We start from the raw sequence: 14,123 nt of genomic DNA, 5'->3' as shown, positions 1-14,123 counted from the left end.
AATGGATAAAGAAACTGTGGTATGTATATATACATAATGTACTATTACTCAGCATTCAAGAAAAATGGAATTATGGCATTTGCCAGTAAATGGATGGAACTGGAGAATATTATGCTAAATAAAATAAACCAATCACATAGAACCAAAGACTGAATGTTTTCTCTGATATGCAGATGCTAATTCACAATAAGAGGTGGGTGGGGGGGGGAATAAAGGTATTTTGGACTAGACAGAGGGGAGTGAAGGGAGGAAAAGGGGCATGGGGGTAGAAATGATAGTAGAATGAACCAGACATTATTACCCTACGTGCATATATGATTACATGACCTGTATAACTCTACATCATATACAAACAAATAAGTTATACTCCATTTATGTATGATGTGTAAAAATGCATTCTATTGTCATGTGGTAACTAACTAGAACAAATAAAAAATATATTTAAAAAAAATCCTTTTGAGTGCTATTATTCAGTCCATCTTTAAATAAATTGACAAATTAGGCATGGTGGCATATACCTGTAATCTAGCAACTTTGGCAGGAGGATTGCAAGTTCAAAGCTAGCCTCAGCAACTTGGTGAGACCCTGTCTCAAAATAAAAAATAAAAAGGATTGAAGATATGGCTCAGTGGTTGAGTACCCCTGGATTCAATCCCTGGTACCCCCCCCCCAAAAAAAAAGAATAGAAATAAGACTAGTGGTCTTCAAACAGATTTTGCCACCAAAAATATTGTTTGCTGCTAATTGAAGTGTACTAGATCCTGAACCTTCAAAAGCTGGGCTAGCATCCTCTTTGAAATATGCTCTATCAGAAAAGAAAGCCTCTTCACAGATAAGAGAAATCCTTCTTCACATTATCTGATAGTTTTCATGCACTGGAAGATAAAGGTTGACTGGTTTCCTAACTGTGGTTACTTTTCCTCTAATAGAATCTTATTTTGTAGGGGGATACCTCAAGAACGGATTTCCGATCTGCATGTATTTGCATGACATTCTCAGCCCATTCCATTAGTGATTCACCACGTGGAACTTTTACTCTTTCATGCTTGAGACGACCAACTCTAAACTCCCCAGGATCATCTCTCCTTACGCTGCTTGTGGTTCTTGTTCGTTCCACAGTGGCTTCACGTCGGTTTTGTAACCACACTATTGCTCTGAAATAGAAATATCAGCGTAATTGTAGCACACTTTAACAGATGCATGTACTATTACACCAACAACACATTACAAAGATTTTTTTTTTTTAAAGAGAGAGAGAGAATTTTAATATTTATTTTTTAGTTTTCGGCGGACACAACATCTTTGTATGTGGTGCTGAGGATCGAACCCGGGCTGCATGCATGCCAGGCGAGCGCGCTACCGCTTCAGCCACCTCCCCAGCCCTACAAAGATTTCTTTAAGAAATTTTAAAAGACAGTATTTAGACACGAGATTTTTCCCCCCTTTTTGGTATCAGGGATTGAACTGAAAGATGCTTAATAACTGAGCCACATTCTTAGTCCTTTTTTAGTTTTTGAGACAGGGCCTTGCTAAGTTGCTGAGGCTGGTCTTGAACTTTTGATCTCAGCCTCCCAAGTTGCTGGGATTACAGGCATACACCACCATGCACAGCTCAAGTGAGTTTTTTGAACAGTAATTTTATGTTGCATAGTTTACTGCTTCCTTTCTTATATAATTCCTTTTATTATAATCTGTCGTAAACAAACTGAGAAAAGACTGGATCTATATTTTCTATCATTATTTTAGCAATTAAATAAAGATCCATACTCTAAGCCCCACATAATACATCAAAATATAGACAAACTGTTCCTATCAAAGAAACTAAACAATGGTTAAGCTATCTTTATTACTATGAAACAAACTAAAAACCACCATCAAAACAGTTATTATAATATTAAAACATTTTCTTTTTAACAGAGCTAATCCATTAAGGATGAGAAAAAGAACCTCTAAATAGGAATAAGAAGATGAGGTTTCTACTATCATGTATGGGGACTATTATTTTGGTAATCTCAGGCAAATCAGCTAAGTACTTTGAGACTTAATTTCCTCATCTATAAAACAATCAAAATCAATGCCCTTTATCACAACAAGCCTGTAATTCTATGTGTACAAATATTTTATAAATGGTATTAAACGGAAAAAAAAATAACATCAGCAAAGAAAAGAGTTACATTTTAAATTATAACTTTACACCTACTTTGACAGAGTACTTAGGGTGCACAGTCATTCAACAAAATATTTAACACCTATGATGTTGCATGATGTTCTCATGATGTGCTATATATACTGTTTTAGGTATCTTATCTAGGGCATGAAAAAAAGAGTCAGAAATTCCTATCTTCATGAAATTGTGATCCAATGGAGGGAAACATACAAAAGTAAGTAAAATATGCAGCATATTAGAAGGGGGTAAAAAAACAAATGATGGTCAGAAGAAAAATAAATTTAAATATTATCAAAGCTGTTTACAAGCATTTAATTTGGTATTGCTGGGATTTTTTTGCTACCAAGGATTGAACTCAGGTGCACAATGAGCCACAACCCCAGACCTACTTTGTATTTTATTTAGAGATACAGTCTCAGTGAATTGCTTAGCACCTCGCCTTTGCTGAGGCTGGCTCTGAACTGGAGATCCTCCTGTCTCAGCCTCGTGAGCCACTGGGATTACAGGCGAGTGCCACTGTGCCTGGCTATTATTGGGAATTTTAACAATAAATAATTTGTATAAATTATTAAAGAACTGTACAGTAAATCTTAGTTGATGGAAACATTTAATTCAAGCCACAGTACTCCAACAAAGCATATTTTCCAACTGGAAAAGAAATTTTTTAAAATGATGATAACTATTTACAACATAACTTATATTTTCTCCATTTGTTTAACAGTATATTTGTACATTTTGAACATAAATATAACATGTATTATATATAATTTATAAACATACATATATATATTTATTCTTAGAAAAAGATGCACTTCCACTGGGGAGAGTAGCATACACCTGTAATTCCAGCAACTCAGGAGGCTGAGGCAGGAGGAACACAAGTTCAAAGCCAGCCTTAGTAACTTAGCAAGGCCCTAACAGTAAAAAAGGGCCAAGGATACAGCTCAGTCAGTGGTAAAATACCCTGAATTAAAAAATAAATAAAAAATAAATTTTTTATTTTAAAAAAAACGCACTTCCTACCTTGATGCACCAAATGCTGTACATGTGAAATAAAGTTGTCTAGTTTCAAATGGTATTAGAAAAGGACACTTGCTGGTTAATTGTTCACACCAGTCTGGCAAAGCCCCACTTGCCAATGCCAGTGGCTCCTGCAAATTAACAAATAACAATGTTTTAGCAGAAAAAAGTAATATCAACTCTTAAATGCAATTAATAATGAATGTAAAAGACCATATGGCCCAAATTATTGAATATGAGAAAAGACACAGTTGTGAATGACAAAAGGAGATGGAATACTGTGAAAAGCCCAACAGTTATAGAATATAGTTAATTCATGTGATTTTATTACCTCAATCTGCTGCAAGATTTTTGTTGTGATTTTTTTACTAGTAAATTCATCTGGTGGAAAAGTAAACTGAGGCTGTTCATCACCATCTATAAAATTAATTAACAAAATTAATGAAATAAAAACTGACTTGCTTTAAAAATGCTATCAAAATGACACAAAGCTTCTTACAGACCTTCTTGGGATATTCTTGAGTAAGGATCACTTGCAACAATATACAGAATACGTAAAAGTTGAAGGACATCTTCTACTCCACAAGAGTTCTGTCCATTGCCTGCTTTGGCTTGAGGTTGTTCTTTTGTTAAATTAAGAATATCACTGCTTTGAAGAGTGGAAATGGCCCCCTGGTTTAATCCAGACTTTGTTCCATGCTCACAAAAATCCTGAAAAAACAATTAGCAAAACTGGCCGTTAAGCACATTTTTAAGAACAATATGTCCATCTGTATGTATTACTTTGAAAAAGCTGGAATTTTTCAAAGAATAACCTTATTTTGAAATAAAAAGTGTCACAAAACAAAAACCAATGCATTCTAAACCATTAAAATTGTCAAAATATAACCAGTATAAACCATAATTAAAAGACTATGCTCTGATCCACTGCTACAAGCCATAGTTGCAATTTTAGCATGGCACGTTAACAATGTTAATTCAAACTAATTTTTTTTTTAATTGTCCCAACACCCCACCCCACCCCACCCCAACCCCCATGCTGAAGAGCGAACCCAGGGCCTAGCACATGCTAGGTAAGCATTCTACTATTAAGCTACATCCCCAGGCCCTTAAGAAGTTTTTAGAGTTATAAAACAAAGCACAAAGCCATTCCCAAACAAAATAGTGTTTTAGATGCCAATATATATATACCTTATATGCAGCTATGAGCTGAGAACAATTCCTGTTTTTTCTAATACTTTTATTAGTGCCAGTTAATTTCCAGTGGCGCAGGAAAGCAGCATCTGCATTCTTCTGCAGGTAGGTTATCAAATCATTCTTTGGTAATTCATCAGTGCCAAGGTACTGTTCCACATGCTCTATAGTCCAGCAACCCTACAATAGGAAAAACCAAATGTTGGCCTTTCCCTATTATAAAGTCTGTATTATTTCACATGCATTACATGAGGTAGCTTTAAAATCATGCACTTAAAAGGATACCTTAGTTAGTTATTTTTCCCTCAAATGTTCAAGTGCAACATGGTATTAGTGCTTCTTCTTCTTTTTTTACTCAAGAACTAAGTATAAGACCTATTTTCTAAAAATAACTTACCATTTTCCCATTTTCCTTTTCTTTGTCAGAATCCTTCATTTCTCTGTACATAATTCTAAACAAGAAGATATTACTCTAGTTAATTCAAATGTAAATGATATTCATTAAAAAGTGAACGAATGTTGTCATTTACTAAACATGCTTGCATTGAACACTGAACTAAAGAATATTTAAGAAAAAAATGTAAGTTGTTAAACATAAGGACAGAAATCATATTTCTAAATCTATTAGCATTATTGCAAAGAAAACAGACATCAAAATTAGAACTTTTAAAGATGTGAAAAAATGATTTATACCAGCTGTTATGACATTCAAGCTACTGTAAAATAAAATGGAATAAGAAATAGTTTTATGTATCTATATGGAAAAAAGACTAGCAATAATGAGAAGACCTTATGCTCATATACATATATATAAAAGGCATCAAAATTTTGTACTGTAGTACAAAATTGAAGGTAGGCTATTCTGTGTTCTATCTCAAAAGAGCCTACATTACTTTTATTGGACATTATATAAAATTATCAGTGATGTTAAGAAAAATGAGAAGATACAGTAGTAAAAATGAAGTTACAATAAGGACGATAATAATACAATTAAATGTTTATGTTATTAATATTATGAAACATTTTATAGGTAATATTTTTTTGAAAGCAGTGACACTTTAAGTATATTAAGAACCCACACCTCATAACTGGCCTCATTTTACAAATTAAGAAAGTAAGGCACAAAATGTTAAATATGCCCCACATTACTGATAATTATCTGTATAAATGAACAATCCCGAAGTAAAGAATTAATAGAAAATAGTGCTTCATACACAATTTCCATCAAAAAGTTCAAATGACATTTTCAACAATTATTACATAGTTAGTCCAGCTCAGTTAGCTGGTGTACATCTGTGATCCCAGCAACTCAGAAGGCTGAGGCAGGAGGATTACAAAGTCAAGGCCAGCTACAGGTACTTAGCAAGGCCTTAAGCAATTTAATGAGACTCTGTCTCAAAATAAACAATAAAAGGGATGGGGATGTAGTTCAGTGTTAAACTCTCCCTTGGTTAAATCCCAATCCCCTCCCCCAAAAAGATCTAGATTATTTCTAAATGTCCTTCCAGTTCTAAAATAACATCAGGAGACAAAAATACTCTCTTATGTTCCTGTACATTAATGGAAAATGAAACAAATCATCTGTTCCTACAATCCAAAAATATAGAAAAACAATGCTTCTTGGCTCATTTGCTATAAACATGTCTTTTTAAACATTAAGTTAAAATCTCTTACGTGTATGTTGGCTCCCAAATACGCCTAAGTTTATCTGATTTCACATTGCCATTACAGGACAACTGAAGTAATTTTTGTACATAGTAAAATATGGTTGATCTGAAATTGGTGAGTGGTAATTCAACTTCACGAGTTGTTCCAAGACCTGTTACTTTCAAAGTGAGGGCTAATCGAGGTGATGGAGTACATTCAACTTCTTCCAAGAGCTCTGAATGAGGTGTTCCTAAAATTTTTAGAAGACATGTAAAAAACAATCATACGAAAATAAGCAGTCCAGGAAGAACACTGCACTGTAAGACAAGTGTACATGAAATTCAAATCCTTCTTCCATATATTAGCATTAGCTACTTAAGACTCTCCTGACTTCAACTTTCTTTTTTAATGGAAACAATTAAAAGTTAAAGGCTGAGTTAAGAATATAATAAGATAGCCGGGTGCCTATAATCCTAGCAGCTCAAGAGGCGAAGTGACACTTTAAGTATATTAAGAACCCACTCCTCATAACCAGAAGGATCAGGAGTTTAAAGCCAGCCTCCTCAGCAACCTAAGCAACTCAGCAAGACTCTTGTTTCTAAATAAAATACAAAAAAGGGCTGGGGGTGTGGCTCAGTGGTTAAGCACCTCTGGGTTCAATTATCCCCCCGCCCCCCCCCCCAAAAGAATATAATTGGAAGGATAGATACATATAGTATGGATCTTATTTTTATTTGGAAACACATGTATGAATAACTGAATGAATACTTATAAAACATTCTAATCTTACAAATGAGAAAAGTAAAATTATCCATAATTTTATATTCAGATACTTCTGAGTCAATAACCTTTCAAACCTTTTTCTTTGTGGTACAAGGAATTGAACCCAAGGGTGCTTAAGCACTAAGCAACATCCCCAGCCAATTTTATTTTATTTTTTAAATTGTAGGTGGACACAATGCCTTTATTTTTATTTATTTTTATGTGGTGCTGAGGATTAAACCCAGTGCCTCACCCATGCTAGATGTGTACTCTACCACTGAGCAACAATCCCAGACCCCAATTTTACTTTTTGAGACAGGGTCTTACTAGGTTGCTTACAGCCTCAATAAATTGCTAAGTCTGACTTAGAAACTCTGATCCTCCTGCCTCAGCCTCCCAATCCTCTGGGATTATAGGTGTGTTTTACCATGCCCAGTAACCTACCTTCCAAACTTTTACTTACACTATATGTAAATTGTGAGGTAAACACACACACACAAATATAATTAGGTTGATAAATATATTTGTTATTGAACTCTCTTCTTTTTAATAGCTCATGAAACTTTTCTTAGTATCGTGATAGTCTTAAGGCAATTTTTGATAATATAAATACTTTTAAAGTCATTCTGAGGTTTGTACCAGCTTGGCCTACATTAATATTCTTAGGCGAAGGGTTTTTTTGGGGGGTTTTGGTTTGGTTTGGTGCTGGGGATTGAACTCAGGAGCACTCAACCACTGAGCTACATCCCCACCACCCATTTTGTATTTTATTTAGAGACAGGGTCTCACTGAGTCATGTAGCACCTCACTTTTGCTGAGGCTGACTTTGAACTCACAATCCTCCTGCCTCAGGCTCCTAAGTTGCTGAGATTTACAGGCAGGCACCAAAAATGTCCCACTTTTAAATAATGCCTTGCTTTAAAGTCTGTACAAATACAAAACACATGGAGTTTTTTAAATTTTTAAATAATTTGTGGGTTGAGTATGCAGCTCAGCATTTGAATGCATGCCTAAAACACACAAGGCCCTAGGTTTAATCTCAGCAGTACCAATACCACTCCAGAATTATAATTTATTCCTCTAAAACTTCTGCCTTTTCAAGGACTGATTAAAAACTTTTCCAAAAGAAGCATATATAAGCAGGTTATAAATAACTTTACTGGGGCTGGGGTTGTGGCTCAGTGATAGAGCAGTCGCCTAGCATGCACGAGGCACTGGATTCAATTCTCAGCACCACATAAATGCAAAATAAAGATACTGTGTCCACCTAAAACTTAAAAAATAAATATATATAAAAAACGTATCTGCCTTGTTTACTAGGGAGGGAAAAAACATAGCTTTAAAAAAAAAAAAAAAAAAGAAAGAAATCTTACTTTTCCAACTGTAGATATCTGTTAAATTAAATGACTAAACTAAGACAAACTATACCTGGGGGTGGAATTTCTAGGTCTGTTGTCTGCTGGACGTTTGTACGACCTGGTCTAGGATCAAAAGCAGGAACCAAAGCAGAAAACTGCCGCTTTAGCACATAATCATCATCCCATGTTCTCCGGCGTCCTCCTTTAGTCTCATACTCTTCTTCTTCCTATTAAAACAAAATCCCACATACAGTTCAACATTACAAGATGAATTGTTAAGTAATATACGATCTACAATATAAATGTTAAGCAGTTCTTTACAGCTATTTTACTTCCTTATTTTACCATATCAATTAGGCACAGAATGATAAAGAGGTTTTAAGTATGAAACTCATAATTGCCAGAGAAATCAGAATCTACTTGTAATTTGGAAGCCACACAGTAGGAGATCATTTTGCAACTCTCATACCTGCCTCCTCTCCACCTCAAATCCACCCACATATTACTGTAGATGTTTTGGTTGGTGTTTTTCTGTGTATAAAAATTATTAAGATAAGCATGACAATATTACCTGCTCCCCAATAGGTCGGCTCCCTGCTCCGGCAGGGACCTGTGGTAGCTGCGAGGTAACAGCATGGTGTGTTACATCAGAGCGGGAACCAGCTCTACGTTGCAGGGATGGACGTCTTAGAATCTGAAGTTAAAAAATGCCAAGAGACACAAGTCTAATTATTTGACCAATACACGTGCGCACCATTTGGCCCTTCCTGAAACTATCAATCCATATTAACAAAAGTGTCACTAAAAAAACTTTCACATGACACTGGGGTTGTGGCTCAGTGGCAGAGCACTTGCCTAGCATGTGTGAGGCGCTGGGTTCAATCTTCAGCACCACATATAAATAAATAAAAAATAAAGGTATAACAACAACTAAAAAATACTAATTAAAAAAAAACTTTCACATAATCATCATCCCATATTCTTTATTAGTCATCTCCAGAAGTTATAAATTCAATGTTTTAAATTCATGAAGTATTTTATACTATACTCCTTTGTAAAGAAATATGCTAACATGCTTTCTTCTCTTTTTCTTGTTGGTTTTGGGGGAATAGGGATTGAACCCTAGGGTGTTTTACCACTGAGCCACATCACCAGTCCTTATTTTTTATTTTGAGACAGGGTCTCACTAAGTAACTTAGAGCCTCTATAAATTGGTGAGGCTGGCCTCAAACTTGCAATCCTCCTGCCTCAGCCTCCCAAGCTGCTGGGATTACAGGCATATGCTGCCACACCCAGCATTAATGTGTTTTCTAAGCAATGTATACTAAGAAAGCATTTTGAGAATTTCTTCACCACACAAAAAAATTCAACTTTTTTTAATATTTAACATTTTAGAAAAATGAATTCGTGGGCTGGGGTTGTGTTCAGCGGTAGAATGCTCACCTCACACGTGCGAGACACTGGGTTCAATACTCAGCACCACATACAAAAATAAACGAGTGAAATAAAGGTGTGTGTCCAACTACAACTAAAAAATAAATATTTAAAAAAAAAAGAAAAAGAAATTCATAATATATAGGACTGTTGTTGTGACTCAGTGGTAGAGCGCTCACCTAGCATGTGTGAGGCCCCGGGTTCGATCCTCAGCACCACATAAAAAATAAAGGTATTTTGTTGGGTTTGGGGTTGTAGCTCAGTGGTAGAGTGCTTGCATAGCATGTATGAGTTACTGGGTTCAATTCTCAGCACCACATATAAGTAAATAAATAAAGGTCAATCAACAAGTTAAAAAATTTTTTTTTTAAATAGGAAAATACGGGCTGGGGATGTGGCTCAAGCGGTAGCGCGCTCGCCTGGCATGCGTGCGGCCCGGGTTCGATCCTCAGTACCACATACCAACAAAGATGTTGTGTACGCCGAGAACTAAAAAATAAAAATATTAAAAATTCTCTCTCTCTCTCTCCTCTCTCTCTCTCTCTCTTAAAAAAAAATACAATAAAAGACATCAAAAGCATGACTTTAAATTATAAAACAATCATAGTGGTTGATTAAGAGTTTTGAATTATACAGCTAAGATTGGGTTCCAATTTTCTACCTAACTCTGATAATATGAGCAAATTATGGTTTTATGCCTCTGCCTCATTCCTCCATGTTATGACTGTTAAGAAAATACATGGATATCCTTGTAAAACAGTAGAAACTAAAAAAAAAAAAAAAACAAACAAACAAAAAAAAAACAAAAAACCCTTTAAGAGTTTAAGAGTTGTGGTCAGCTAGGCATAGTGGCTCATGTCTATCATCCCAGTGACTTAGGAAGCTTACAGGTTTGAGGCCATGCTAGGCAATTTAGTGAGATCCTAAGTAACTTAATGAGACCTTGTCTCAAAAAACTCAAAGGGCTGGTAATAACATCCATCTCGGAGGTAACTGGTGGAGTGTGTACTTGACATACTACAGGCTGTGGATTTAATCCCTAGCACAAAAAGTGGGGAGGGGGCTGCCCTGAGAATATAGGGCAGTGGTTAGGCACCCCTGGTAGTGCAATTGCCCCTAAGTTCACAAACCTTTGAACCTATTTTTTAAAAAAACATGGTGTATGAAATTTTAGTAGTTTTCCAATACAAAGAGATTCATCAAAGCCAAGATTTTAAAAACCCAGCTTTAGGGCTGGGGTTGTGGCTCAGTGGCAGAGTGCTTGCCTAGGATATGTGAGGCACTGGGTTCGATCAATTCTCAGCACCATGTATCAATAAATTTAAAAAAAGGTCCACTGAAAACTAAAAAAGCTCTATTTTGTATTTTTGAGACAGGGTCTCAGTGAATTGCTTAGTGCCTCGCTAAGTTGCTGAGACTGGCTTTGAACTCATGATTCTCCTGTCTCAGCCTCCTGAGTTGCTGGGATTACACAGGTTGCCACCACATGCAGCTAAAAAAGTGTTTTTTTCTTAACCACTTTTTTCAAACTGGTGCCATATTTCCTTCCTGCAAAGTTTAATTATGACTTAGTTTTTCCTCTCTTCAATTATTAACATCCTGTCTTAACCAATAACCCAATCAACAAATGGCCCAAGAAACTGAACAGACACTTCTCAGAAGAGGATATACGATCAATCAACAAACATGAAAAAATGTTCAACATCTCTAGCAATTAGAGAAATGCATATCAAAACTACTCTAAGATTTTATTTCACTTCAGTCAGAATGTCAGCTATCAAGAATACAAACAACAATAAATGTTGGCAAGGATGTGGGGAAAAAGGTATACTTATATATTGCTGGTGGGACTGCAATGTGGTGTAGCCAATCTGGAAAGCAGTATGGAGATTCCTTGGAAAACTGGGAATGGAACTACCATTTGAAACAACTATCCCACTCCTTGGTTTATACCCAAAGGACTTAAAAACAGCATACTACAGGGACACAGCCATTATCAATGTTTATAGCAGAACTATTCACAATAGCTAACCTGTGGAACCAACCCAGATGCCCTTCAGTAGATGAATGGAAAGGGAAACTTTGATATATATACACAGTGGAACATTGCTTAGCATTAAAAGAGAATAAAATCATGGGACCTGCAGGTAAATGGATGGAGTTGGAGAATATAATGCTAAATGAAGCAAGCCAATCCCAAAAAACCAAAGGCCGAACATTTTCTTTGATGTGAGGATGCTGATTCATAATGGCAATGGCGGGTGGGGGAGCATGGGAGGAATGGAGAAACTTTAGATACAGCAAAGGGGAGCGGGGGAATAGAGGGGCAAAGAAGGTAGGAATGATGGTGGAATGAGTTAGACATCATTACCCTAAGTACACGTATGGAGACACAAATGGTGTGAAAATATTTTGTGTACAATCAGTGACATGAGAAATTGTGCTCTATATGTGTAATATGAAATGAATTGCACTCTGCATCATATATAACAAATTAGAATAAATAATTTTAAAATCCTATCAGTGAAAAGAAAGGGGGACTTTCTCTCTACCATAACCTCCTCGTATTCTTGATCCTCTTGATTGTCATCTTCATTCTCATCATCTTCCTCATCAGGCTCAGGCAAATCCTCATCATCATCTAGCTCAGCTAACAGAGTACTGGCACGGCAGCTATCAAGAAAATCTAGAAAACAAAACCAACAACCTACTGTCAACACAATTAACAAGAATAGCAAGGTAAATGCATTTTAGACCATACAAAACAGAGGTAATAAAGGTTCAAGTTTATAAAGACCATTGAATGATACCACCCATTTTCCACCACCACACATACATGATTAATAATGGGAAATAGTCAAAAGCCTGGCAGAAAACAACATAGGATAACAGATGACTATAAACTATATTTGCATCTACAAAATCATTATATAAAAGGGCAACCATGAAGGCTGTTTTTAACAAAGACAACCCTATCATTCTCTAAATATTGCAGGAATATACCATATTCCACAATATGGTGGAAAGAAACACTTTGGATTAATTCATTCTACCTGCAAATATCTATTGGGCATATGCTATGTGCCAAGAACAGAGTTAGGCACTAGGTGCATATATAGTTATAAACAAAACAGACATGGTCTCAGTCTCTATTAGCCTGTAGGAGACAAGGGCATTTAACAAGTAAAAAATAAATATATAAATATAAGCTATAAAAGATCTTATGAAGGAAACAGAAGCCAATCAGTGAATCCTGGCTTTAGACCTGGCGTGTTACTTAATAATAACTACTTAAGAATAATGAACATTTGCTATGAAATAATATACATAGCATCTTTCAATTTTCTACCACATAGGAAGTTCAATAATCTTGAATTTCCTTTATCTCCTTCCTTCTTAGGATCTCTCCCCCAGTGAAGATTTGGGTCAAATTTACATTGTCCCACATAAACAAGAATACTAATAAGTTGTTCTTAAGAACTGAAAACAAGCCAGGCATGGTGGCACCCACCCTTAATCCCAGGCACTCAGGAGATTGAGGCAGGAGGATCTTAGAGTTCAAAGCCAGCCTCAGCAACAATGAGGTGCTAAGCAACTCAGTGAGACCCTGTCTCTAAATAAAATACAAAATAGGGTTGGGCATGTGGCTCAGTGGTCAAGTGCCCCTGAGTTCAATCACTGGTACCCCTCCCCCCGAAAAAAGTATGCTCAATGGCATAGATTTGCAAGGAAATATTAAAGGTTAAAGATCAGTAAGAAGCCAGGCGTGGCGGTGCACACCAGTAATCCTAGCAGCTTGGGAGGCTGAGGCAGGAGGATCATGAGTTCAAAGCCAGCATCAGCAAAAGCAAGACACTAAGCAACTAAGTGAAACCCTGTCTCTAATAAAATACAAAAACTAGGGCTGGGGATATGGCTCAGTGGTCGAGTGCCCCTGAGTTCAATCCCTGGTACAAAAGAAAAAAAAAAAGAAGAATTGAAAATGAAAAGAGAACTAATGAGGTTAAAAAGGAAGATTTTACTGGATCTGGAAGGGGACTAAAAACCCCTAAAATAAAATCAGAACTGAACATAAGAGGTACTTTATATTCCTAAAGAACTTCCAGAAGGTTATTTATAAGAAACTTGCATCTACACGCCTTTGAACCAAATATGTTTTTAGTCCAATAATTAATGCCATTTATTGGATGACCAGTCAAAGGAAGAGACCTGATACTAAATGAATTTTTAAGATCACATTTTCTAACATTTAATGTTCTGAAATCAGAATATGTATCACAATTGCTGACAAGACACAGCATTTTAAGTGGGCAACATTTTTAGCTTTAGTAATATAAAAAATGGTGTCTTATAATTAATGGCATCTTAAATTTGAAAATATATATAACCCCTAAGATATAAGAAGGGCCATCTTAAAATTTACATAGCAATTCTCATGAACAGGATATCATGGTACAGAAAATAAACCAATTCTATTTTTGGTTTATCACTTATGGAACACACAACTTTATATACTGAAATTTGTCTCTGATACGTTACAA

At 35.8% G+C, this 14,123-nt stretch overlaps 2 protein-coding genes across 15 annotated transcripts in view; one reads left to right on the top strand and one right to left on the bottom strand.

The window, feature by feature from the left end:
• Positions 1–14,123, top strand: part of AP4S1 (adaptor related protein complex 4 subunit sigma 1) — a 263,488-nt gene that overhangs the window by 47,372 nt on the left and 201,993 nt on the right. The gene's annotated exons all lie outside the window — the stretch shown is intronic.
• Positions 1–14,123, bottom strand: part of HECTD1 (HECT domain E3 ubiquitin protein ligase 1) — an 89,167-nt gene that overhangs the window by 7,804 nt on the left and 67,240 nt on the right. For 6 of the 14 annotated variants that reach the window (XM_081293425.1, XM_081293432.1, XM_081293434.1 and 3 more), the window contains 10 exons: positions 12,135–12,268; positions 8,720–8,842; positions 8,219–8,375; positions 6,056–6,278; positions 4,779–4,833; positions 4,379–4,561; positions 3,691–3,898; positions 3,519–3,604; positions 3,191–3,318; positions 953–1,154 (listed from right to left, as the gene is read on the bottom strand). In XM_081293425.1, coding sequence (XP_081149551.1) covers positions 953–1,154; positions 3,191–3,318; positions 3,519–3,604; positions 3,691–3,898; positions 4,379–4,561; positions 4,779–4,833; positions 6,056–6,278; positions 8,219–8,375; positions 8,720–8,842; positions 12,135–12,268 — 1,499 coding nt within the window. The remainder of the gene's footprint in view (positions 1–952; positions 1,155–3,190; positions 3,319–3,518; positions 3,605–3,690; positions 3,899–4,378; positions 4,562–4,778; positions 4,834–6,055; positions 6,279–8,218; positions 8,376–8,719; positions 8,843–12,134; positions 12,269–14,123) is intronic. The other 8 variants (XM_081293437.1, XM_081293438.1, XM_081293427.1 and 5 more) reach the window with 3 other exon arrangements.

The sequence above is a fragment of the Spermophilus citellus genome (assembly GCF_964194105.1).
Source record: "Spermophilus citellus genome assembly, chromosome: 4".
In the NCBI taxonomy this organism is placed as follows: Eukaryota; Metazoa; Chordata; class Mammalia; order Rodentia; family Sciuridae; genus Spermophilus; species Spermophilus citellus.
This window is presented reverse-complemented; position numbering and strand designations above follow the sequence as displayed.